Here is a 25,191-nt window from a genome sequence, read left to right on the forward strand (position 1 = left end):
AGAGCAGAGGGAACTGAGGGCCTCAGAGAAAAGAGCAGGAAAGCAGACAACGACTTGGGCCAGGCCACAAATCATTCCAGGAGGAAATTAGAGTGGCAATTAATGTGAAATGAAACTCACAGAGGGCTTTCAGAAACACATGTTCCAATTGAGAACCCAGTGGTCTCAAAGAGGGGCAGTAAGCAACATTTGCAACTAGTCCGAAAGCAAATGTATCTGCCCGGGCTTGCTGTAACCCTCTTTGGTTCCAGTTTAGAAGGGGCTGGAGGATGAGACTTCTGCCAGCCTTGCAGCCATAGCCCGGGTGCCCCAGAGGGGTGAGAGCAGTGACTGAGCAAATGCCTTGGAAGGAGCTTTGGCTCCACAGAGTGGTCACACTCCTCCTCTTCAGCACTTTCCTTGCACTACCACTTTCGTTCAGGCTCCAAGCACCTTGACTCCCTTAGAACCAGCTGACTTTAAAGCAGTCTTCAAAGATAGCTAGTGGTCCCACAGGCCCCCAGGGGATTAAAAGGTGTCCTACAGTGTATTTGAACCCAAACATCCAGCCATGAGTCATCATTACAGAGCTAGGAACAGCCCAAACAGGAACGAACTCCTGGCACTAATCTTGCTGAATGCTGTTTTTGATATTTAGAACCTGATTGGTGTTTTTGGAAGACATACCAGGAGAATCACCTTTGTCACCAATGGATTGGTCAACAACCTCTACTCCTATGGAGCAGATATCACGGCTATGTGCAGTGGAGTCACCACCTACTTGGCTTCTGAAGTTCACAGTGAGTGCAAGCATGGGAATTCTGAATGCTAATGACCTGGCTTTTTCATTCTTCGGGTGTGACTAAGGCACAGTTGCTACTCTTCAATCTCAAAACCCAAAGAAACCCTCCTGTAGAACTTCAGCCAAGCTCTTAGGTATCAGCTCAAGCAGATTTATCTTTTCTTTTCCAGCTTTCCAAGGACCCCAGGTGAATCTGGGATCCTGCATTACCCTCGATGTCCTGAGAGTTGTAGAGCTGCAGTACTGCAATAGCAATGGCAATTGGAATGGCCAATGGAATGGCAATTGGAATGGCAATGGCAATGGCAACTGGAATGGCCAATGGAATGGCATTGGCAATGGCCACTGGAACAACAACTGGAATGGCAATGGCAATGGAAACTGGAATGGCCAATGGAATGGCACCAGCAATGACAACTGGAACAACAATTGGAATGGCATTGGCAATGACAACTGGAACAACAGCTGGAACGGCAATGGCAACTGGAACAACAATTGGAATGGCAATGGCAATTGGAACGGCAACTGGAACAACAATTGGAATGGCAATTGGAATGGCAATGGCAATTGGGACAACAACTGGAATGGCAATTTCCCGGTGAGAAAACCTTAGCCCTTAGATTTCGTGAACCTAATCAGGGGGAAGCCAAGCTGGTGCCCAAAGCCAACCCTGATGCCCTTCTGGCCTGGTATCTCCTCATTTGAGAGGTTACTGCTTGTGGGTGCAGATGCTGAAAGTGAGCAATGAATGAGCAGAGCTTTGCATCCAAGCCTTTGAGCATGGATTAACTGTGGCCAGTGATCTAGCATGCATCAACCTCTAAAGGCAGCAGATGTCATCTGTCAGATGCAGCAATGATTCACTGCATCCATGGAAAGAATTCCTAAGGTCACTGTGCACTGCTACAGCCATGATTCTGGGTCTTTCAGAAAAGAATGAGAGCAGTTCCAACACTCCCTGGGAGCCAGTACTTCTTCCATTGTGGCAGGGAGTTTTTTCGGAAGCTTTGGAACATCAGTGTCTACCTTCGAAGGCAAAACATCTTCTTTCTCTTGCCTTTTTAGTCTCAGCAGTTTCCCGGTGGCATCTTCAACAACACGCAAGGCAGCATCTTCAACCACACGCAAGTCATCATTGGTGGCCAGTCCCAAATTGTGACCATCAACAGGCAATGGCGTGTGGCTGTCATTGAGCAAAGGAGCTTCAGCGGGTCCTGGAAAACCGTCTGGAACTACAACACGGTGAGTGGCAGCGAGGGGTCTGCTTAAAAATCATCCAAGAAGACTGGATGCTCGTACAGCTGGCACAGAGCCTGTGATTGTGTCTTTATTGTGAACTTTTAGAGTCCACAGTCTGGGGCAGTGAATCTCAGCATTAGTTATGTTTTCCATCCCAACTTTACCCCAACATTAATACTTTAGAGAAACAGAATTTGATCGCTAAATACTTTTATTTTACAGGGCGTCATTGCAACCAAAGTCACGCAACAGAACACCTGCTACATTTCCATCATGAACAGAAATGAGATGCCCCGCTTTGATAACCTGGCCCGCCTGGCACAAGAGAGCAGGGTAAGATTCCGGAGGAGTAGCAGGTTCCTAGCTGTAGAGATCGCTGGGACATTTCTTCATGTGCTTTTTCTTGCTGGACATGATCAGGTTGCGTCTTGTGGCAGAGTTTCCTTTCTCTCAAACGTAATGCCAATTAGGAATTTGTTGCAGGAATGTTTTCCAAAAGAAAGATGCTGCATTATTCCCACCCCCGCTTTCCTGGAGGATGTTGAGCTCTGCAGCTTGCTGGGCAAACCTGTCCTTTGTGAAGCTCTTTAGTGCTTTCTTTGTGCTTCTATCTCACCTCAAGTTCCATGCACCATGACTCCCTTAGAATGAGCTCTGTCCCTTTGGAGCACCTGCCAAGGCTTGCTAGTGGTCTCACAGGCCCCCCAGGGGATTACAAAGTGTCCCTAGAGGCAGGTGGGACTCAAACACCCAGCCCTGATTCATCATTGCAGAGGAGCAGGCCTAGCAGGAATTGCCTCTCTGCACTAAGCTTGCTGAATGGTGGTTTTTAATGTTTAGAACATGATTGGCGGTTTTGGAAGACATACCAAGAGAATCACCTTTGTCACCAATGGATTGGTCAACAACCTCAACTCCTACGGAATAGAAATTGCGGCTATGTGCAGCGGACTCACCACCTACATGGCTTATGAAGTTCACAGTGAGTGTAAGTGTGGGAATTCTGAGTGCTACAGACCTGGCCTTTTTGTCTCCTGCAGCATGACTAGGGCACAATTGCTGCTCTTCCATCTCAAAACCCAGAGAATCCCTCCCTGTAGAACTTCAGCCAAGGGCTTAGGCATCAGCTCAAGCAGATTTATCTTTTCCAGCTTTCCAAGGACCCCAGGTGAATCTGGGATCCTGCATTACCCTGGATGTGCTGAGAGTTGTGGACCTGCAGTACTGCATTGGCAATGGCAGTGTCAATTTTCCGGTGAGAAAACCTTAGCCCTTACATTTCTTGAACCTCATAGGGGTGCGGTGAGGGTCTTCTGAGCTGCTACCCAAAGCCAACCATGCAGCCTTTCTTGCCTGGCATTTCCTCTTTTGAGAAGTTCCTGCTTGAAGCTTCAGTGCCTTTAAAGGGACCAGTGGGTGAGCAGCGGTTTCCAACCAAGCTCTTGAACGTGGATTTACTCTGGCCAGTGATCTAGAATGCATCAGCCTCTAACGGCAGCAAGTGGCAGCTGTCAGATGCAGCAATGATTCACGGAATCCAGGAACAGAATTCTTAAGGCCTCTGCCCACTGCCACTGCCTTGATCCTGGGTCTTTGCAAAAGACTGAGGGTAGTGCCAGCACTCCCTGGGGGCAAAACTTCTTCCATTGTAGGAGGGATTTTTTGGGAAGCTTTGGGATATCAATGTCTACCTTCAAAGGCAAAACATCTTCTTTCCCTTGCCTTTTTAGTCTCAGCAGATTCCCAGCGGCATCTTCAACCACACGCAAGTCATCATTGGTGGCCAGTCCCAAATTGTGACCATCAACAGGCAATGGCGTGTGGCAATCATTGAGAGAAGGAACATCAGCGGGTCCTGGAAAACCATCTGGAACTACAACACGGTCAGTGGCAATAAGGGGTCTCTGTCAAAAGGCATCCAAGGTATCTGGCTGTTCATACAGCTGGCCCAGGGATGGTGATTGTTTCTTTATTCTGAATGTTTGGAGTCCACAGTCTGAGGCACTAACACTCAGCATTTGCTAGTTAGTGTTTCCATTGCAAATTTATCCCAATACTAGCCGTTGATAAAAACAGGATTGTGAGTGTTGAATAATTTCATTTCACAGGGTGTCATTGCAACCAAAGTCACGCAACAGAACACCTGCTACATTTCCATCATGAACAGAAGCGAGATGCCCCGCTTTGATAACCTGGCCCGCCTGGCACAAGAGAGCAGGGTAAGATTCCAGAGGAGTAGCAGGTTCCTGGCTGTAGAGATCACTGGGCCATTTCTTCATGTGCTTTCTCTTTCTGGACATGATCAGGTTGTCCCTAGTGACAGAGTTTCCTTTCTCTTAAAAGTAATGAAGATGAGAAATGCTTTGTCGGAATGCTTTGCCAGAAGAAGAATAGGGCTGCATCATTCCCTTTGCCACTTTCCATGAGGATTTTGTCCTCGGCAGCTTGCTAGGTGAACCTGTTCTTTGAGGAGTCCTTCAGGACTATGTTCTGCTCCCCCTTCCCCTCAAGTTCACTGCAGCTTGACTGCTGTAGAACAAGCTCAGCCTTTGCAGCTACATTCAAGGCCTATTTGTGGCCCCACAGGCCCCCAGGGGATTACAAAGTGTCTCTAAAGGCAGATGGGAATTAAACACTGGGTCCACAGTCCTCCTCCCAAAGCTAGGAATAACCCTGGCAGGAGCCAGCTTCTGGCATGCAACTGCTGAATGCCGGTTTTTGATGTTCAGAACCTGATTGGCGGTTTTGGAAGACCTACCAAGAGAATCACCTTTATCACCAATGGACTGGTCAACAACCTCTACTCCTACGGAATAAACATCGCGGCTATGTGCAGTGGAGTCACCACCTACCTGGCTTCTGAAGTTCACAGTGAGTGAAAGCATTGAAATTCTGAGGGTTATGAACTGGCCTTTATTGTCCTTGGTGCATGACGAGGGTGCCTGCTGCTCTTCCACTCAAAACCCAAAGAAGCCCTCCTGTAGAACTTCAGCCAAGCTCTTAGGCATCAGCTCAAGCAGATTTATCTTTTCCTTTCCAGCTTTCCAAGGACCCCAGGTGAATCTGGGATCCTGCATTACCCTCGATGTCCTGAGAGTTGTAGAGCTGCAGTACTGCAATAGCAATGGCAATTGGAATGGCCAATGGAATGGCAATTGGAATGGCAATGGCAATGGCAACTGGAATGGCATTGGCAATGGCAACTGGAATGGCGTTGGCAATGGCAACTGGAATGGCATTGGCAATGGCCACTGGAACAACAACTGGAATGGCAATGGCAATGGCCAATGGAATGGCCAATGGAACGGCAATTGGAACGGCAATGGCAATGGCCACTGGAACAACAACTGGAATGGCATGGGCAATGGCAATTGGAACGGCCAATGGAATGGCATTGGGAATGGCAATTGGAACAACAATTGGAATGGCATTGGCAATGGCAACTGGAACAACAACTGGAATGGCATTGGCAATGGCAATTGGAATGGCAATGGCAACTGGAACAACAACTGGAATGGCAATGGCAACTGGAACAACAACTGGAATGGCAATTTCCCGGTGAGAAAACCTTAGCCCTTAGATTCCGTGAACCTAATCAGGGGGAAACCAAGATGGTTCCCAAAGCCAGCCCTTCTGGCCTGGTATCTCCTCATTTGAGAGGTTGCTGCTTGTGGGTGCACATTCTGAAAGTGAGCAATGAGTGAGCACTGCTTTTCATCCAAGCCTTTGAGCATGGATTTACTGTGGGCAGTGATCTAGCATGCATCAACCTCTAAAGGCAGAAGATGTCATCTGTCAGATGCAGCAATGATTCACTGCATCCATGGAAAGAATTCTTAAGGTCACTGTGCACTGCTACAGCCATGATTCTGGGTCTTTCAGAAAAGAATGAGAGCAGTTCCAACACTCCCTGGGAGCCAGTACTTCTTCCATTGTGGCAGGGAGTTTTTTCGGAAGCTTTGGGACATCAGTGTCTACCTTCAAAGGGAAAACATCTTCTTTCCCTTGCCTTTTTAGTCTCAGCAGTTTCCCGGTGGCATCTTCAACAACACGCAAGGCAGCATCTTCAACCACACGCAAGTCATCATTGGTGGCCAGTCCCAAATTGTGACCATCAACAGGCAATGGCGTGTGGCTGTCATTGAGCAAAGGAGCTTCAGCGGGTCCTGGAAAACCGTCTGGAACTACAACACGGTGAGTGGCAGCAAGGGGTCTGCTTAAAAATCATCCAAGAAGGCTGGATGCTCGTACAGCTGGCCCTGAGTCTGTGATTGTGTCTTTATTGTGAACTTTTAGAGTCCACAGTCTGGGGCAGTGAATCTCAGCATTAGTTATGTTTTCCATACCAACTTTATCCCAACATTAATACTTGGAAGAAATTGAATTTGAGAAGTAAATACTTTTATTTTACAGGGCGTCATTGCAACCAAAGTCACGCAACAGAACACCTGCTACATTTCCATCATGAACAGAAATGAGATGCCCCGCTTTGATAACCTGGCCCGCCTGGCACAAGAGAGCAGGGTAAGATTCCAGAGAAGTAGCAGGTTCCTGGCTGTAGAGACCGCTGGGACATTTCTTCATGTGCTTTTTCTTTCTGGAGATGATCAGGTTGCGTCTTGTGGCAGTTTCCTTTCTCTCAAATATAATGCAGACTAGGAATTTGTTGCAGAAATGTTTTCCAAAAGAAAGGGACTGCATTAGTCCCACCCCCGCTTTCCTGGAGGATGTTATGCTCTGCAGCTTGCTGGGCCAATCCATCCTTTGTGGAGCTCTTTAGTGCTTTCTTTGTGCTTCTATCTCACCTCAAGTTCCATGCACCATGACTCCCTTAGAATGAGCTCTGTCCCTTTGGAGCACCTGCCAAGGCTTGCTAGTGGTCTCACAGGCCCCCCAGGGGATTACAAATTGTCCCTAGAGGCAGGTGGGACTCAAACACCCAGCCCTGATTCATCATTGCAGAGGAGCAGGCCTAGCAGGAATTGCCTCTCTGCGCTAAGCTTGCTGAATGGTGGTTTTTAATGTTTAGAACATGATTGGCGGTTTTGGAAGACATACCAAGAGAATCACCTTTGTCACCAATGGATTGGTCAACAACCTCAACTCCTACGGAATAGAAATTGCGGCTATGTGCAGCGGACTCACCACCTACATGGCTTATGAAGTTCACAGTGAGTGTAAGTGTGGGAATTCTGAGTGCTACAGACCTGGCCTTTTTGTCTCCTGCAGCATGACTAGGGCACAATTGCTGCTCTTCCATCTCAAAACCCAGAGAATCCCTCCCTGTAGAACTTCAGCCAAGGGCTTAGGCATCAGCTCAAGCAGATTTATCTTTTCCAGCTTTCCAAGGACCCCAGGTGAATCTGGGATCCTGCATTACCCTGGATGTGCTGAGAGTTGTGGACCTGCAGTACTGCATTGGCAATGGCAGTGTCAATTTTCCGGTGAGAAAACCTCAGCCCTTACATTTTTGAACCTCATAGGGGTGGGGTGAGGGTCTTCTGAGCTGCTGCCCATAGCCAACCATGCAGCCTTTCTTGCCTGGCATTTCCTCTTTTGAGAAGTTCCTGCTTGAAGCTTCAGTGCTTTTAAAGGGACCAGTGGGTGAGCAGCAGTTTCCAACCAAGCTCTTGAACGTGGATTTACTCTGGCCAGTGATCTAGAATGCATCAGCCTCTAACGGCAGCAGGTGGCAGCTGTCAGATGCAGCAATGATTCACGGAATCCAGGAACAGAATTCTTAAGGCCTCTGCCCACTGCCACTGCCTTGATCCTGGGTCTTTGCAAAAGACTGAGGGTAGTGCCAGCACTCCCTGGGGGCAAAACTTCTTCCATTGTAGGAGGGATTTTTTGGGAAGCTTTGGGATATCAATGTCTACCTTCAAAGGCAAAACATCTTCTTTCCCTTGCCTTTTTAGTCTCAGCAGATTCCCAGCGGCATCTTCAACCACACGCAAGTCATCATTGGTGGCCAGTCCCAAATTGTGACCATCAACAGGCAATGGCGTGTGGCAATCATTGAGAGAAGGAACATCAGCGGGTCCTGGAAAACCATCTGGAACTACAACACGGTCAGTGGCAATAAGGGGTCTCTGTCAAAAGGCATCCAAGGTATCTGGCTGTTCATACAGCTGGCCCAGGGATGGTGATTGTTTCTTTATTCTGAATGTTTGGAGTCCACAGTCTGAGGCACTAACACTCAGCATTTGCTAGTTAGTGTTTCCATTGCAAATTTATCCCAATACTAGCCGTTGATAAAAACAGGATTGTGAGTGTTGAATAATTTCATTTCACAGGGTGTCATTGCAACCAAAGTCACGCAACAGAACACCTGCTACATTTCCATCATGAACAGAAGCGAGATGCCCCGCTTTGATAACCTGGCCCGCCTGGCACAAGAGAGCAGGGTAAGATTCCAGAGGAGTAGCAGGTTCCTGGCTGTAGAGATCACTGGGCCATTTCTTCATGTGCTTTCTCTTTCTGGACATGATCAGGTTGTCCCTAGTGACAGAGTTTCCTTTCTCTTAAAAGTAATGAAGATGAGAAATGCTTTGTCGGAATGCTTTGCCAGAAGAAGAATAGGGCTGCATCATTCCCTTTGCCACTTTCCATGAGGATTTTGTCCTCTGCAGCTTGCTAGGTGAACCTGTTCTTTGAGGAGTCCTTCAGGACTATGTTCTGCTCCCCCTTCCCCCCAAGTTCACTGCAGCTTGACTGCTGTAGAACAAGCTCAGCCTTTGCAGCTACATTCAAGGCCTATTCGTGGCCCCACAGACCCCCAGAGGATTACAAAGTGTCTCTAAAGGCAGATGGGAATTAAACACTGGGTCCACAGTCCTCCTCCCAAAGCTAGGAATAACCCTGGCAGGAGCCAGCTTCTGGCATGCAACTGCTGAATGCCGGTTTTTGATGTTCAGAACCTGATTGGCGGTTTTGGAAGACCTACCAAGAGAATCACCTTTGTCACCAATGGATTGGTCAACAACCTCTACTCCTACGGAATAAACATCGCGGCTATGTGCAGTGGAGTCACCACCTACCTGGCTTCTGAAGTTCACAGTGAGTGAAAGCATTGAAATTCTGAGGGTTATGAACTGGCCTTTATTGTCCTTGGTGCATGACGATGTTGCCTGCTGTACTTCCACTCAAAACCCAAAGAAACCCTCCTGTAGAACTTCAGCCAAGCTCTTAGGCATCAGCTCAAGCAGATTTATTTTTCTTTTCCAGCTTTCCAAGGACCCCAGGTGAATCTGGGATCCTGCATTACCCTTGATGTCCTGAGAGTTGTAGAGCTGCAGTACTGCAATAGCAATGGCAATTGGAATGGCCAATGGAATGGCAATTGGAATGGCAATGGCAATGGCAACTGGAATGGCAATGGCAATGGCAACTGGAATGGCCAATGGAATGGCATTGGCAATGGCCACTGGAACAACAATTGGAATGGCAATGGCAATGGCAACTGGAATGGCAATTGGAATGGCAACTGGAATGGCAATGGCATTGGCAATGGCAACTGGAACAACGATTGGAGTGGCAATGGCAACTGGAACAACAACTGGAATGGCATTGGGAATGGCAACTGGAACAACATTTGGAATGGCAATGGCAATGGCAACTGGAACGGCCAATGGAATGGCAATGGCATCTGGAACAACAACTGGAATGGCAATGGCAATTGGAATGGCAATGGCAACTGGAACAACAACTGGAATGGCAATTTCCCGGTGAGAAAACCTTAGCACGTAGATTTCATGAACCTAATCAGGGGGAAGCCAAGTCGGTGCCCAAAGGCAACCCTGATGCCCTTTTGGCCAGGCATCTCCCCTTTTGAGAGGTTCCTGCCTGTGGGTGCAGATGCTGAAAGTGAGCAATGAGTGAGCAGAGCTTTGCATCCAAGCCTTTGAGCATGGATTTACTGTGGGCAGTGATCTAGCATTCATCAGGCTCTAAAGGCAACAAATGACAGCTGTCAGATGCAGCAATGATTCACGGAATGCATGGAAAGAATTCTTAAGGCCACTGCCCGTTGCTGCAGCCATGATTCTGGGTCCTTTGGAAAAGTCTGAGGGCAGTTCAGGTGTTCCTTTGGGTGCAGCACTTCTTCCATTGTGGCAGGGAGCTTTTTCAGAAACTTTGGGGATATCACTGGCTACCTTTAAAGGCAAAACATCTTTCCCTTGCCTTTTTAGTCTCAGCAGTTTCCCGGTGGCATCTTCAACAACACGCAAGGCAGCATCTTCAACCACACGCAAGTCATCATTGGTGGCCAGTCCCAAATTGTGACCATCAACAGGCAATGGCGTGTGGCTGTCATTGAGCAAAGGAGCTTCAGCGGGTCCTGGAAAACCGTCTGGAACTACAACACAGTGAGTGGCAGGGACAGGACCCTTTCAAAAATCATCCAAGTAGGCTGGATGCTTGTACAGCTGGCCTGAGCCAGTGATTGTGTCTTTATTCTTGACTTTTAGAGTCCACAGTCTGGGGCAGTGAATCTCAGCATTATTTATGCTTTCCATCCCAACTTTATCCCAATATTAATACTTGAAAGAAATTGAATTTGAGAACTAAATACTTTTATTTTACAGGGCGTCATTGCAACCAAAGTCACGCAACAGAACACCTGCTACATTTCCATCATGAACAGAAATGAGATGCCCCGCTTTGATAACCTGGCCCGCCTGGCACAAGAGAGCAGGGTAAGATTCTGGAGGAGTAGCAGGTTTCTGGCTGTAGAGATCACTGGGACATTTCTTCATGTGCTTTTTCTTGCTGGACATGATCAGGTTGCGTCTTGTGGCAGAGTTTCCTTTCTCTCAAACGTAATGCCAATTAGGAATTTGTTGCTGGAATGTTTTCCAAAAGAAAGATGCTGCATTATTCCCACCCCCGCTTTCCTGGAGGATGTTATGCTCTGCAGCTTGCTGGGCCAATCCATCCTTTGTGGAGCTCTTTAGTGCTTTCTTTGTGCTTCTATCTCACCTCAAGTTCCATGCACCATGACTCCCTTAGAATGAGCTCTGTCCCTTTGGAGCACCTGCCAAGGCTTGCTAGTGGTCTCACAGGCCCCCCAGGGGATAACAAAGTGTCCCTAGAGGCAGGTGGGACTCAAACACCCAGCCCTGATTCATCATTGCAGAGGAGCAGGCCTAACAGGAATCGCCTCTCTGCATTAAGCTTGCTGAATGGTGGTTTTTAATGTTTAGAACATGATTGGCGGTTTTGGAAGACATACCAAGAGAATCACTTTTGTCACCAATGGATTGGTCAACAACCTCAACTCCTACGGAATAGAAATTGCGGCTATGTGCAGCGGACTCACCACCTACATGGCTTATGAAGTTCACAGTGAGTGTAAGTGTGGGAATTCTGAGTGCTACAGACCTGGCCTTTTTGTCTCCTGCAGCATGACTAGGGCACAATTGCTGCTCTTCCATCTCAAAACCCAAAGAATCCCTCCCTGTAGAACTTCAGCCAAGGGCTTAGGCATCAGCTCAAGCAGATTTATCTTTTCCAGCTTTCCAAGGACCCCAGGTGAATCTGGGATCCTGCATTACCCTGGATGTGCTGAGAGTTGTGGACCTGCAGTACTGCATTGGCAATGGCAGTGTCAATTTTCCGGTGAGAAAACCTCAGCCCTTACATTTTTGAACCTCATAGGGGTGGGGTGAGGGTCTTCTGAGCTGCTGCCCATAGCCAACCATGCAGCCTTTCTTGCCTGGCATTTCCTCTTTTGAGAAGTTCCTGCTTGAAGCTTCAGTGCCTTTAAAGGGACCAGTGGGTGAACAGTGGTTTCCAACCAAGCTGTTGAACGTGGATTTACTCTGGCCAGTGATCTAGAATGCATCAGCCTCTAACGGCAGCAAGTGGCAGCTGTCAGATGCAGCAATGATTCACGGAATCCAGGAACAGAATTCTTAAGGCCTCTGCCCACTGCCACTGCCTTGATCCTGGGTCCTTTGCAAAAGACTGAGGGTAGTGCCAGCACTCCCTGGGGGCAAAACTTCTTCCATTGTAGGAGGGATTTTTTGGGAAGCTTTGGGATATCAATGTCTACCTTCAAAGGCAAAACATCTTCTTTCCCTTGCCTTTTTAGTCTCAGCAGATTCCCAGCGGCATCTTCAACCACACGCAAGTCATCATTGGTGGCCAGTCCCAAATTGTGACCATCAACAGGCAATGGCGTGTGGCAATCATTGAGAGAAGGAACATCAGCGGGTCCTGGAAAACCATCTGGAACTACAACACGGTCAGTGGCAATAAGGGGTCTCTGTCAAAAGGCATCCAAGGTATCTGGCTGTTCATACAGCTGGCCCAGGGATGGTGATTGTTTCTTTATTCTGAATGTTTGGAGTCCACAGTCTGAGGCACTAACACTCAGCATTTGCTAGTTAGTGTTTCCATTGCAAATTTATCCCAATACTAGCCGTTGATAAAAACAGAATTGTGAGTGTTGAATAATTTCATTTCACAGGGTGTCATTGCAACCAAAGTCACGCAACAGAACACCTGCTACATTTCCATCATGAACAGAAGCGAGATGCCCCGCTTTGATAACCTGGCCCGCCTGGCACAAGAGAGCAGGGTAAGATTCCAGAGGAGTAGCAGGTTCCTGGCTGTAGAGATCACTGGGCCATTTCTTCATGTGCTTTCTCTTTCTGGACATGATCAGGTTGTCCCTAGTGACAGAGTTTCCTTTCTCTTAAAAGTAATGAAGATGAGAAATGCTTTGTCGGAATGCTTTGCCAGAAGAAGAATAGGGCTGCATCATTCCCTTTGCCACTTTCCATGAGGATTTTGTCCTCGGCAGCTTGCTAGGTGAACCTGTTCTTTGAGGAGACCTTCAGGGCTATTGTTCTGCTCCCCCTTCCCCTCAAGTTCACTGCACCTTGACTGCTGTAGAACAAGCTCAGCCTTTGCAGCTACATTCAAGGCCTATTTGTGGCCCCACAGGCCCCCAGGGGATTACAAAGTGTCTCTAAAGGCAGATGGGAATTAAACACTGGGTCCACAGTCCTCCTCCCAAAGCTAGGAATAACCCTGGCAGGAGCCAGCTTCTGGCATGCAACTGCTGAATGCCGGTTTTTGATGTTCAGAACCTGATTGGCGGTTTTGGAAGACCTACCAAGAGAATCACCTTTGTCACCAATGGACTGGTCAACAACCTCTACTCCTACGGAATAAACATCGCGGCTATGTGCAGTGGAGTCACCACCTACCTGGCTTCTGAAGTTCACAGTGAGTGAAAGCATTGAAATTCTGAGGGTTATGAACTGGCCTTTATTGTCCTTGGTGCATGACGAGGGTGCCTGCTGCTCTTCCACTCAAAACCCAAAGAAACCCTCCTGTAGAACTTCAGCCAAGCTCTTAGGCATCAGCTCAAGCAGATTTATTTTTCTTTTCCAGCTTTCCAAGGACCCCAGGTGAATCTGGGATCCTGCATTACCCTTGATGTCCTGAGAGTTGTAGAGCTGCAGTACTGCAATAGCAATGGCAATTGGAATGGCCAATGGAATGGCAATTGGAATGGCAATGGCAACTGGAATGGCAATGGCAATGGCAACTGGAATGGCCAATGGAATGGCATTGGCAATGGCCACTGGAACAACAATTGGAATGGCAATGGCAATGGCCACTGGAACAACAATTGGAATGGCAATGGCAATGGCAACTGGAATGGCAATGGCATTGGCAATGGCAACTGGAACAACGATTGGAGTGGCAATGGCAACTGGAACAACAACTGGAATGGCATTGGGAATGGCAACTGGAACAACATTTGGAATGGCAATGGCAATGGCAACTGGAACGGCCAATGGAATGGCAATGGCATCTGGAACAACAACTGGAATAGCAATGGCAATTGGAATGGCAATGGCAACTGGAACAACAACTGGAATGGCAATTTCCCGGTGAGAAAACCTTAGCACGTAGATTTCATGAACCTAATCAGGGGGAAGCCAAGTTGGTGCCCAAAGCCAACCCTGATGCCCTTTTGGCCAGGCATCTCCCCTTTTGAGAGGTTCCTGCCTGTGGGTGCAGATGCTGAAAGAGAGCAATGAAAGAGCAGAGCTTTGCATCCAAGCCTTTGAGCATGGATTTACTGTGGGCAGTGATCTAGCATGCATCAGCCTCTAAAGGCAACAAATGACAGCTGTCAGATGCAGCAATGATTCACTGCATCCATGGAAAGAATTCTTAAGGCCACTGCCCGTTGCTGCAGCCATGATTCTGGGTCCTTTGGAAAAGTCTGAGGGCAGTTCAGGTGTTCCGTTGGGTGCAGCACTTCTTCCATTGTGGCAGGGAGCTTTTTCAGAAACTTTGGGGATATCACTGGCTACCTTTAAAGGCAAAACATCTTTCCCTTGCCTTTTTAGTCTCAGCAGTTTCCCGGTGGCATCTTCAACAACACGCAAGGCAGCATCTTCAACCACACGCAAGTCATCATTGGTGGCCAGTCCCAAATTGTGACCATCAACAGGCAATGGCGTGTGGCTGTCATTGAGCAAAGGAGCTTCAGCGGGTCCTGGAAAACTGTCTGGAACTACAACACGGTGAGTGGCAGGGACAGGACCCTTTCAAAAATCATCCAAGTAGGCTGGATGCTTGTACAGCTGGCCTGAGCCAGTGATTGTGTCTTTATTCTTGACTTTTAGAGTCCACAGTCTGGGGCAGTGAATCTCAGCATTATTTATGCTTTCCATCCCAACTTTATCCCAATATTAATACTTGAAAGAAATTGAATTTGAGAACTAAATACTTTTATTTTACAGGGCGTCATTGCAACCAAAGTCACGCAACAGAACACCTGCTACATTTCCATCATGAACAGAAATGAGATGCCCCGCTTTGATAACCTGGCCCGCCTGGCACAAGAGAGCAGGGTAAGATTCTGGAGGAGTAGCAGGTTTCTGGCTGTAGAGATCACTGGGACATTTCTTCATGTGCTTTTTCTTGCTGGACATGATCAGGTTGCGTCTTGTGGCAGAGTTTCCTTTCTCTCAAACGTAATGCAAACTAGGAATTTGTTGCAGGAATGTTTTCCAAAAGAAAGATGCTGCATTATTCCCACCCCCGCTTTCTTGGAGGATGGTAAGCTCTGCAGCTTGCTGGGCCAATCCATCCTTTGTGGAGCTCTTTAGTGCTTTCTTTGTGCTTCTATCTCACCTCAAGTTCCATGCACCATGACTCCCTTAGAATGAGCTCTGTCCCTTTGGAGCACCTGCCAAGGCTTGCTAGTGGTCTCACAGGCCCCCCAGGGGATTACAAAGTGTCCCTAGAGGCAGGTGGGACTCAAACACCCAGCCCTGATTCATCATTGCAGAGGAGCAGGCCTAGCAGGAATTGCCTCTCTGCACTAAGCTTGCTGAATGGTGGTTTTTAATGTTTAGAACATGATTGGCGGTTTTGGAAGACATACCAAGAGAATCACCTTTGTCACCAATGGATTGGTCAACAACCTCAACTCCTACGGAATAGAAATTGCGGCTATGTGCAGCGGACTCACCACCTACATGGCTTATGAAGTTCACAGTGAGTGTAAGTGTGGGAATTCTGAGTGCTACAGACCTGGCCTTTTTGTCTCCTGCAGCATGACTAGGGCACAATTGCTGCTCTTCCATCTCAAAACCCAAAGAATCCCTCCCTGTAGAACTTCAGCCAAGGGCTTAGGCATCAGCTCAAGCAGATTTATCTTTTCCAGCTTTCCAAGGACCCCAGGTGAATCTGGGATCCTGCATTACCCTGGATGTGCTGAGAGTTGTGGACCTGCAGTACTGCATTGGCAATGGCAGTGTCAATTTTCCGGTGAGAAAACCTTAGCCCTTACATTTTTGAACCTCATAGGGGTGGGGTGAGGGTCTTCTGAGCTGCTGCCCAAAGCCAAACGTGCAGCCCTTCTTGCCTGGCATTTCCTCTTTTGAGAAGTTCCTGCTTGAAGCTTCAGTGCCTTTAAAGGGACCAGTGGGTGAACAGTGGTTTCCAACCAAGCTGTTGAACGTGGATTTACTCTGGCCAGTGATCTAGAATGCATCAGCCTCTAACGGCAGCAGGTGGCAGCTGTCAGATGCAGCAATGATTCACAGAATCCAGAACAGAATTCTTAAGGCCTCTGCCCACTGCCACTGCCTTGATCCTGGGTCCTTTGCAAAAGACTGAGGGTAGTGCCAGCACTCCCTGGGGGCAAAACTTCTTCCATTGTAGGAGGGATTTTTTGGGAAGCTTTGGGATATCAATGTCTACCTTCAAAGGCAAAACATCTTCTTTCCCTTGCCTTTTTAGTCTCAGCAGATTCCCAGCGGCATCTTCAACCACACGCAAGTCATCATTGGTGGCCAGTCCCAAATTGTGACCATCAACAGGCAATGGCGTGTGGCAATCATTGAGAGAAGGAACATCAGCGGGTCCTGGAAAACCATCTGGAACTACAACACGGTCAGTGGCAATAAGGGGGCTACAAAAACCACGCAAGGAGTCCGGCTGTTCATACAGTTGGCCCCGGGATGGTGATTGTTTCTTAATTCTGAATGATTGGAGTCCACACTTTTGGGCACTAACACTCAGCATTTGTTAGTTGGCTTTCCATCCTAACTTTATCCCTATATTAGCTGTTGGTAAAAACAGAATTGTGAGTGCTGTATAATTTCATTTCACAGGGCGTCATTGCAACCAAAGTCACGCAACAGAACACCTGCTACATTTCCATCATGAACAGAAATGAGATGCCCCGCTTTGATAACCTGGCCCGCCTGGCACAAGAGAGCAGGGTAAGCTTCCAAAGGAGCAGTGTATTCCTGGCCATAGGGATCATTGGGCCATTTCTTCATGTGCTTTTTATTTCTAGATAAGGTCAGGTTGTACCTAGTGACAGAGTTTCCTTTTTCTTAAAAGTAATGAAGTGGAGAAATGCATAGCAGAAATGCTTTCCATAAAGAAACGGTTGCATCATTCTCTTTCCCACTTCTCCTGAGGATGTTGGCCATTGCAGCTTGCTGGGCAAACCTGTCCTTTGTGAAACCGTTTAGTGCCTTTGTTGTTCCGCCACATCCCCTCAAGTTCACTGCACCTTGACTGCTGTAGAACAAGCTCAGCCTTTGCAGCTACATTCAAGGCCTATTCGTGGCCCCACAGGCCCCCCTGGGGATTACAAAATGTCCCCAGAGGCAGGTGGGAATCAAACTTAAGTGCAGAGTTGTCCTCCCAGAGCCCTGGCAGGAGCCAGCTTCTGGCATGCAACTGCTGAATGCCGGTTTTTGATGTTCAGAACCTGATTGGCGGTTTTGGAAGACCTACCAAGAGAATCACCTTTGTCACCAATGGACTGGTCAACAACCTCTACTCCTACGGAATAAACATCGCGGCTATGTGCAGTGGAGTCACCACCTACCTGGCTTCTGAAGTCCACAGTGAGTGAAAGCATGCGAATTCTGAGGGTTATGAACTGGCCTTTATTGTCCTTGGGGCATGACAAAGGCACAATTGCTGCTCTTCCACCTCAAAACCCAAAGAAACCCTCCTGTAGAACTTCAGCCAAGCTCTTAGGCATCAGCTCAAGCAGATTTATCTTTTCTTTTCCAGCTTTCCAAGGACCCCAGGTGAATCTGGGTTCCTGCATTACCCTGGATGTCCTGAGAGTTGTAGAGCTGCAGTACTGCAATAGCAATGGCAATTGGAATGGCCAATGGAATGGCAATTGGAATGGCAATGGCAATGGCAACTGGAATGGCAATGGCAACTGGAATGGCAATGGCAATGGCAACTGGAATGGCCAATGGAATGGCATTGGCAATGGCCACTGGAACAACAACTGGAATGGCAATGGCAATGGCCAATGGAATGGCCAATGGAATGGGAATGGCAATTGGAACAACAACTGGAATGGCAACTGGAATGGCAATTGGAATGGCAATTGGAATGGCAATGGCATTGGCAATGGCAATTGGAACAACGATTGGAATGGCAATGGCAACTGGAACAACAACTGGAATGGCATTGGCAATGGCAACTGGAATGGCAATGGCAACTGGAACAACAACTGGAATGGCAATGGCAACTGGAACAACATTTGGAATGGTAATGGCAACTGGAACAACAATTGGAACGGCAATGGCAATTGGAATGGCAATTGGAATGGCACTGGACAGGTGAGAAAACGTTAGGCATTCCTTTCATGAGCCCAAAGGATGGTAACCCGAGCTACTGCCCAAAGCCAACCCTAATGCCCTTCTTGCCTGGCATCTAATCTTGTTGGATGTTCCTGCCTGAACGTGGGGATGCTTTAAAAGATGACTGATTGAGCAATGGTTTCCATCAGAGACCTTGACTGTGGATTTACTCTGGTCATTGCTCTAGCTTGTATCAATGTCTAAAGGCAGGAAGTGACAGCTGTCAGATGCAGCAGTGATTCACTGAATCCATGAAAAGAATTCTTATATCCTCTTCGAAATGCCACAACTTTTTTTGTTTGTTTATTTTTTTATTTTAAATCTCTCTCCCTCACTTGAAAATACACCTCTACTGCTATCCCTCCCTAGATCAAAGCGCTGAATATTTTTTGCAAGGATTTTTTGTACATACATGGTGTGAGATGTAGCTACTTGCACAGTCTGAAAATATTTGTTTTTCTGAAAACATGTGGTTTTCTTATCTCTGCAGTGGGATAACAACCAACAAATCATCTCTGATGGAGATTCCCACATCTCCATCTCTGGTGGGAACTCTCATATCTCCATCTCTGGCGTCTCACAAAGCATAAGCATCAATAGCCAAACACAAAGGGCAATTATAGAGCAAAAGAGCAACCATTTATCCTGGAAAACCATCTGGAACTACAACACGGTGAGTGGCAGGGAGGGGGCTTGTTCAAAAAGTATACAATGAGATTGGCTGCTCATACAGCTGGCCCAGTGGCTGGGATTGTTGCCTTTATCTTAAATTTTTGAGACCATGATATTGGGTAGAAACTCTTGGCATTTATTATTGTTTGAATCCAAACTTTATTCTAGTGTTCACAGTTGGAAAAATACTGAATTGCGAGTGCTAAATAATTTTATTTTGCAGGGTGTCATTGCAACAAAAGTGATGCCAGAGAGAACATGCTACATTTCCACCATGAACAGGAGTGAGATGCCTACGTTTGCTGCACTTGTCAGAGTGGCTGCAGAGAGGAGGGTAAGAATTTAATGGAGGAGTCACTTGGAATGTTGCTCAGTATTTGAACGTAAACAGCTGTGGAAGCCTGCTATTTTCAAAGCCTTTAAAAGCATTAGATGTTCAGAAGTGATTTCTATCACACTGTTAATTATGTAGTTCAATTTATTTTGAATTATATTTTATTTTAAAAGGTTCAAAAATAAGAATAATATCTTTAAGGTTAATATTTCTCATTTTTAATTAACGTTGTAGATATGCTGGGTAATTTTTACATAATTTGCAATGAGTTTTTATGCTTACCTCTTTTTAATACTCTTTTATGATCCAAGAATGTAGATATGTGGTAAGGTGCCCTTTATATTCTTCCATTCCTTGCATGGTAAAAAAATTAATTTCTTTGGTTTAGATGTAGCTGATTAAGAACAAATATCCCAATAAGCTAAAAATTTTAAATCATCTTTCAAAATGTTTGCAAACAAGTACCATGTTAACGTGAGCTCTGCCCACTAAATTAATGCAGACCTTTTAAAAATGGGATCAGTGTTTAGCATACTCACCTTTGGCAGGCACTGGCTGCCACTGAAGACTCAGAATTGAGTCCTTAAAAAAACCAAGTCTTTCAAGAACAAGAACACATAGAGGGCAGAAGAAAACTTGCAGAGTGTTATCAGTAAAGGCGTAGCAAAAAGATTCAGCTTTAGCTATAGATCATGGCTTGCTTCAAGGTTTGACTCCCTTAGAAAGAGCTCTGCCTTTGCAGCTGCCTTCAAGGCTTGCCAGTGGTCCCACAGGCCCCCAGGGGATTAAAAGGCAGTTTGGACTCAAACACCCAGCCCCAAGTCATCCTTCCAGTGCTAGGAAGAGGCTTAGAAGGGAACCAGTTCCTGAGAACTTGCTGAATGCTGGTATTTGTTGTTTAGAACCTGTTCGGTTTTGGAAGACCGACCAAGGAGATCACCTTTGTCACCAATGGATTGGTCAGCAACCTCCAGTCTTATGGATCAGATGTCTTCTCTATGTGCAGTGGACTCACCACCTACATGGCTTATGAGGTTCATGGTGAGTGCAAGCAAAAGAATTCTGTCTCTGAGTGACCTGGCATTTGTTTCCCTTGGGGAATGACCAATGCACAATTGCTGCTCCTCTACCTTGAGCTGCAGAGAAACCAACCAGTTGCACAAAGGGTTCGACATCTCCAAAGCTCAGGACCAAAACAAGGGCAGAGTCACAGCTTCCACAAATGACCTAATCTATACCACTGCTAGCCCTTTCTGTGAAATTCAAGGTGGCTTAAGTTATTGCGTAGGATTTTGCACACTGACATCCTCAGCAATGTCTACATTAAGAGAAAGGGTAGCTCTAAGCACCTTTGTTCTCTCATTTCTGTATTACAGACCCAGTGTTTTATCATCACTTCAAAGAGATTCTTTGTCTATTCAATGATTTCTTATATAGCGGCTATGGACTACCTAGGTTACTTCAAGCAACAAAAATGAGCTCTAATCGATAACCTAAGAATATCTTCCCCATTAATTAATTGTAATTTTTTTGTTTGTTTTTTTAAAGTACCCCAATACAATCAACAACCATGCATTGCACTTAACGTCTTGAGACTTGTGGAGCTGAGGTATTGCAGTGGCAATGGACAGGTCGGAAACCCTTACCTTTCTTGAACTGAGATCCAGCCTTCGGAGCCGCTGCCCAAAGCCAACCCTGATACCGTCCTTCCCTGACATCTCTTCTTTCAAGAGTTTTGTTCTTCATGGTTCAGAAGCTGAAACAGATCATTTGTTGACTAGAGCTTTCAATTAAAAACCTTTTGCATAGATGACCTCTGGCTTGTTTCTCATTACTCTACCCTTCAATCATCTTTGAAATTTCCATGGAAATATTTTTATTGTCTCACTTCTGCCCCATTTGAGCCCTTCAAATGCTCTTTTCATTGCCAGCTCTCAACACAGGGCACAGACAAAGAGCTGGGCAAGCCCCACGGTGTGTATGGTACAAATAAAGCATTCACAGTTAGGACCTTCTTTCCCAGTTTGGGGAAAGATGCCTCACGTTAAGAATCTTGATTCAGGTGGCACAAAAGGCAGAAAGAAAGAAGGGCAAAGCAGTGAATTTGCCTTCTTTAGGGCAAGGGCAGTCTCTGTGGAATGTATCATGTTGTTCTTATAGAGCCCTCCATTTTCCAGTGCATAGCAAAGACTGGCTACAGGACATCACGTTGAACACTGACGTGGATGAAACAAATTCCAGATTCTCTCTATGAGATCCTCCCAGTGTTCAGTAGTATGAATTGGACACAAATCAAGCTAGGAACAGAGTAATGTTTCTGCTGAGCTAACAAGAGAATTTGACAAAATGTCAATCCCCATGTACTTCTACTTTATATAGCTACAGAATTAATCTTTACTTATAAAATTGCCAGAAAATTTTGACCCATTATTTGACACTAGTCATCCACTAAAAACCAGGTAAACAGGGGAACCCTGAGCTTCAAGTGAAAAGCAAAATTGCAGCATTTCAGTTCAAGTCTGATTAACAAACAGAAATTTAAACATGTAAAAGGAAGATTTCAATCAAGTTAGGCTGAGATTATATGATCACAATAAACTCTCAAGGTGACACATGGGGTTTTTCTCCAGGTACTTTTCATACATATTTACTTTACCAGGGAGTCAGCACGTAGTAGGAGAAAAGGTAAAGAGTGAAGCAACACCTCTAAAAATCAACATAATTCTGCATGCTTGCATTTGCATTCAGGTGGGCATGCCATGTTCTAGATAAAGGTAGCATGACATAGCCTAGAAAACTGTGGCTCAAGGACAGAATTAATCACATTCCATACTTACAAGAAAACCCTCAAGCTCCAGCTTAAAGGATGAAATCAGAAATATTTTCATCACTTCTACTCTTGCTAGACTGCAAGGAGTAGAAAAAACACATGAAAATGTGTGTGCACAGAATGAAACAGTCATTTGAGGAAAGGGTGAAATCTGGAATGTTTCTTACCCTTGGGAGGTTGCTGCACAGTGGGACGAGAATTTACTACAGAATCAGAATGCCTTGAGCAGAGCTTTAAAAAGGACACAGAGACAAACCTGCACTGAAATAAAACAGGGTTTTTTATGCAAAGCCCCCTACACCTGTCCTTTTTCCTGGATACTGTCACTGGTTACATAAGCTGTGCTAATGGCAAGTGCCTGAGATCTGCATTTGCCACACAAACTGCTCAAGTGCTCAGGAGCTGAGGGAAAATGTGGAGGGTCAGGGTTCCATTTCTGTAATGGCCAAGTTGGCTTGGACTGGTGGCAGCCGGGGACAAAGCTGCTTTCCAACTCATTGCTAATGACACTGGAGGGAGGAGGATTGTACAGCTCGGTTTGTCTCGCCTCTCTTGAGGAGGGCTCAATTGATGGAATTTCCAGAGGCTAAAAGAGGACTTTCTTACAAAACATACATAAACATATGAAAATAAGACTTTGATGTGTGTTTGGTATCTTGGAAGATAAGGCCATAACCTGTCTCCATTTGACATCCACAAATCAGTCTGATTAGAAGACCTGTAAATCCCCCCTCTTGGTAGTTTATCGCTTTCATTCACTGTATTTGACACCTCGAGTAAAGGATGAAGTGGATGTGAAACAGATGAAAAGCCGAGCACTCTGCTCACAGCTGGCAGACTGCTGCACCTCCTCAGCACTCACAGAGCTCCAGCAAGGCGCCAGGCAGGAGCACAAGGACAGAGTGTGGCCCTGAGCAGCACAAGTGACAACTGGGCCTCCCCTTCCCAAACAAAGTAAGATCCCCTGGCTTTTCCAGGAAAAGCTGCAATAATGATCCTTGGCAATGGATGGCAGAGGAGAAGAGTGTTCAGAGACATCAGATCAGAGAGACACTGAGTCCCCATCAGGCCAGTCTGGCACTACACAGGAAGCTTTAGTGTGCAAACCTACCCTGAACTGCAGCCAAGGGCACAATCAGCACACGGGGACTGGCAGAACTGTCAAATACAAAGCACTTGGGGAATTGGGAAGTGAGCTCCTCTGGGAGTGCTGCTTCTGAAACCTGAAAAAGGCACAGCAAAGAAACAAATCCAAATGAGCACAGGCTCCTGGGCCACGGCTCTGTATATCAAATTCAGAGAAAGATTAAAATCTACTTCCCAAACAACAGGGGATATAAAATGCCCCATGTCACTGCTCCTCCCTCACACATGTTTTGCTACCTTTAGTTTCTGGTCCCTTTCTCAAATCAGCCCTTAGTCCATAATCAGGTGTGACTCTCCTGAAGAGGCTCTGTGATGATTAAGGGACCGTGTCTGACAAGAAGAAAGCAGGTCCTGAATGAGCTCAGGAAGGAAGGGCAGCAGAAGAACTCGGCAATTCCTATGATTTAGAACTGACCATGTGATCTCTAGGGTCTCATGTAACTTTTTTAACATAGCACGAATACCACCCCCTTGGTTTGAGTGGTGCTTTTGGTCAGAGGCACAACTTCTGGCTGAGTCCTTTGCCACATTGGCACAAAGCATCACTACAAGTTTCCTGGGAATCTGTGCTCTGCTTCTGCTTATAATTTCTTTTTTCATTTAAAAGTGACTGTTCAATACACTGAGCTTACCACGACCACTTTCCTCTCACCTCCCTGTATGCCATGAATTCAATCAGGCAGGTATCAAAGCCTCCTCTTATCAGAGCACTTCCCCAGGAAACTCGTCATGCTTCTGTGAACACAGGGCACCTGCCAATAAGGCAAACCCATTTTCAGATTTAACTTTGGGATATTATGTATAAAAAGCAAGAGTACACATCAATTAGCAGCAGAGCTGGCCAGACCTGCCATCCAAATGAAGTTCCCTGTAAGTAAAACCTATCATTTCCCATGAAAGGGAAGGATGTTGAGATGTTGGAGAGTGTCCAGAGAAGGGCAACAAGGTTGGCAGAGGGTCTGGAACACAAGCCCTACATGGAGAGAGCTGGGGGTGTTTAGCCTGGAGAAGAAGCTCAGGGGAGATCTTACCACTCCCTACAACTCCCTGATAGGAGGGTGCAGCCAGGTGGGATGGATCTCCACTCCCAGGCCTCTTGCAATAGGACAAGAGGACTCAGCACCAGGGGAAGTATAGGCTGGACATTAGGAAGAATTTCCTCACAGAAAGCGTGACTGGCCATTGGAATGGGCTGCCCAGGTAGCTGGTGAAGTCACTGTCCCTGGAGGGGTTTAAAAGACCAGATGTGGCACTCGATGACCTCAAAGGTTTTTTCCAACCTGATTCTTTCATTCTGTAAAACTTCACCAGATTTCAGAGCAGATGCTTAAAAGCATGCTCCTTTAGCCTTGGGACTGTTTCTGCTGCCCACTGTGTGCTGCGTTAGCTTTTCAGCAGCAAATTCCTTCACCTGCCCTAAGCAGGAGAACACATCCTACACGTGGCATTGCTGGAGGAGGCAATTTACCATTTACCAAAGCCTCTCGTCAGCCTCCATGACACATTTGCCTAAACAATATAATTGAAAGGACCAATATTTGCACTATTTGCACTTTTAACCAGTGCCTCTCTCCAGCTACGCACTTCTCTTTCCCTGTATATTGTTTGCAACATAAAGGGGGTTTTGTTTAACTTCAACAGGGCTACGTTGCAACCAAGGTGTTTTCAAAGAACACCTGCATCATTGCTTCAACTAGCAAGAGGTTTTGGCTTGGCAAACCCTTTCCTACACCACCTCCAGGAGACAAGGTAGGATGGTGGTTGACAGTGGGGCAAAAGATTGTCAGTGAAAAGCAATTGTTCCTACACACACAGGGGAAAAGTCTCCAAGAACTGAAGAGAACTTTCTCAGCAGGGCTGAGTCGCTCTAAAAGTTCCTTCAAAAGTTGCATTGCCCAGGATAACTCCTTTCCCCAAACCAAAGAAATGTGTACTGGTTCTGAACTCTAGAGCTGGTTTTCCCAAACACTGTTTTCTGGCTTTGTTTCTTTGAATGCTCAGAGACCTGGGCTACCAATTGCCACCC

General features: G+C 46.5%; 2 protein-coding genes across 2 annotated transcripts; both read left to right on the top strand.

Annotated features, from left to right (window-relative positions):
• The first annotated feature begins 1,509 nt into the window (after positions 1-1,509).
• On the top strand, positions 1,510-3,290 carry LOC144247729 (gastrokine-1-like). Its single transcript, XM_077789200.1, has 5 exons — positions 1,510-1,518; positions 1,847-2,023; positions 2,243-2,353; positions 2,861-3,008; positions 3,172-3,290. The coding sequence occupies exons 1-5, from the start codon at positions 1,510-1,512 to the stop codon at positions 3,288-3,290; spliced, it is 564 nt and encodes a 187-aa protein (XP_077645326.1).
• Positions 3,291-9,877: 6,587 nt separating this feature from the next.
• LOC144247730 (uncharacterized) lies at positions 9,878-20,844 on the top strand. Its single transcript, XM_077789201.1, has 21 exons — positions 9,878-9,886; positions 10,213-10,389; positions 10,609-10,719; positions 11,227-11,482; positions 11,538-11,641; positions 12,117-12,269; positions 12,495-12,605; positions 13,117-13,258; positions 13,427-13,932; positions 14,398-14,574; positions 14,794-14,904; positions 15,412-15,667; positions 15,723-15,826; positions 16,301-16,453; positions 16,675-16,785; positions 17,283-17,424; positions 17,597-18,162; positions 18,674-18,856; positions 19,079-19,189; positions 20,092-20,230; positions 20,738-20,844. Exons 1-21 carry the CDS (start codon positions 9,878-9,880, stop codon positions 20,842-20,844), a joined length of 3,729 nt encoding a protein of 1,242 aa, XP_077645327.1.
• The last annotated feature ends 4,347 nt before the right edge of the window (positions 20,845-25,191 follow it).

The sequence above is a fragment of the Lonchura striata genome, chromosome 32, assembly GCF_046129695.1.
Source record: "Lonchura striata isolate bLonStr1 chromosome 32, bLonStr1.mat, whole genome shotgun sequence".
In the NCBI taxonomy this organism is placed as follows: Eukaryota; Metazoa; Chordata; class Aves; order Passeriformes; family Estrildidae; genus Lonchura; species Lonchura striata.

What these genes read in the sequence shown, in the direction of transcription:
- LOC144247729 (XM_077789200.1), top strand. An exon ending in GCCTGGCACAAGAGAGCAGG is followed by an intron (nt 2,354 to 2,860) that starts GTAAGATTCCGG and finishes TTTAATGTTTAG; the next exon opens with AACATGATTGGCGGTTTTGG. An exon ending in TTATGAAGTTCACAGTGAGT is followed by an intron (nt 3,009 to 3,171) that starts GTAAGTGTGGGA and finishes TATCTTTTCCAG; the next exon opens with CTTTCCAAGGACCCCAGGTG.
- LOC144247730 (XM_077789201.1), top strand. An exon ending in GCCTGGCACAAGAGAGCAGG is followed by an intron (nt 10,720 to 11,226) that starts GTAAGATTCTGG and finishes TTTAATGTTTAG; the next exon opens with AACATGATTGGCGGTTTTGG. An exon ending in CTGTCTGGAACTACAACACG is followed by an intron (nt 14,575 to 14,793) that starts GTGAGTGGCAGG and finishes TTTATTTTACAG; the next exon opens with GGCGTCATTGCAACCAAAGT.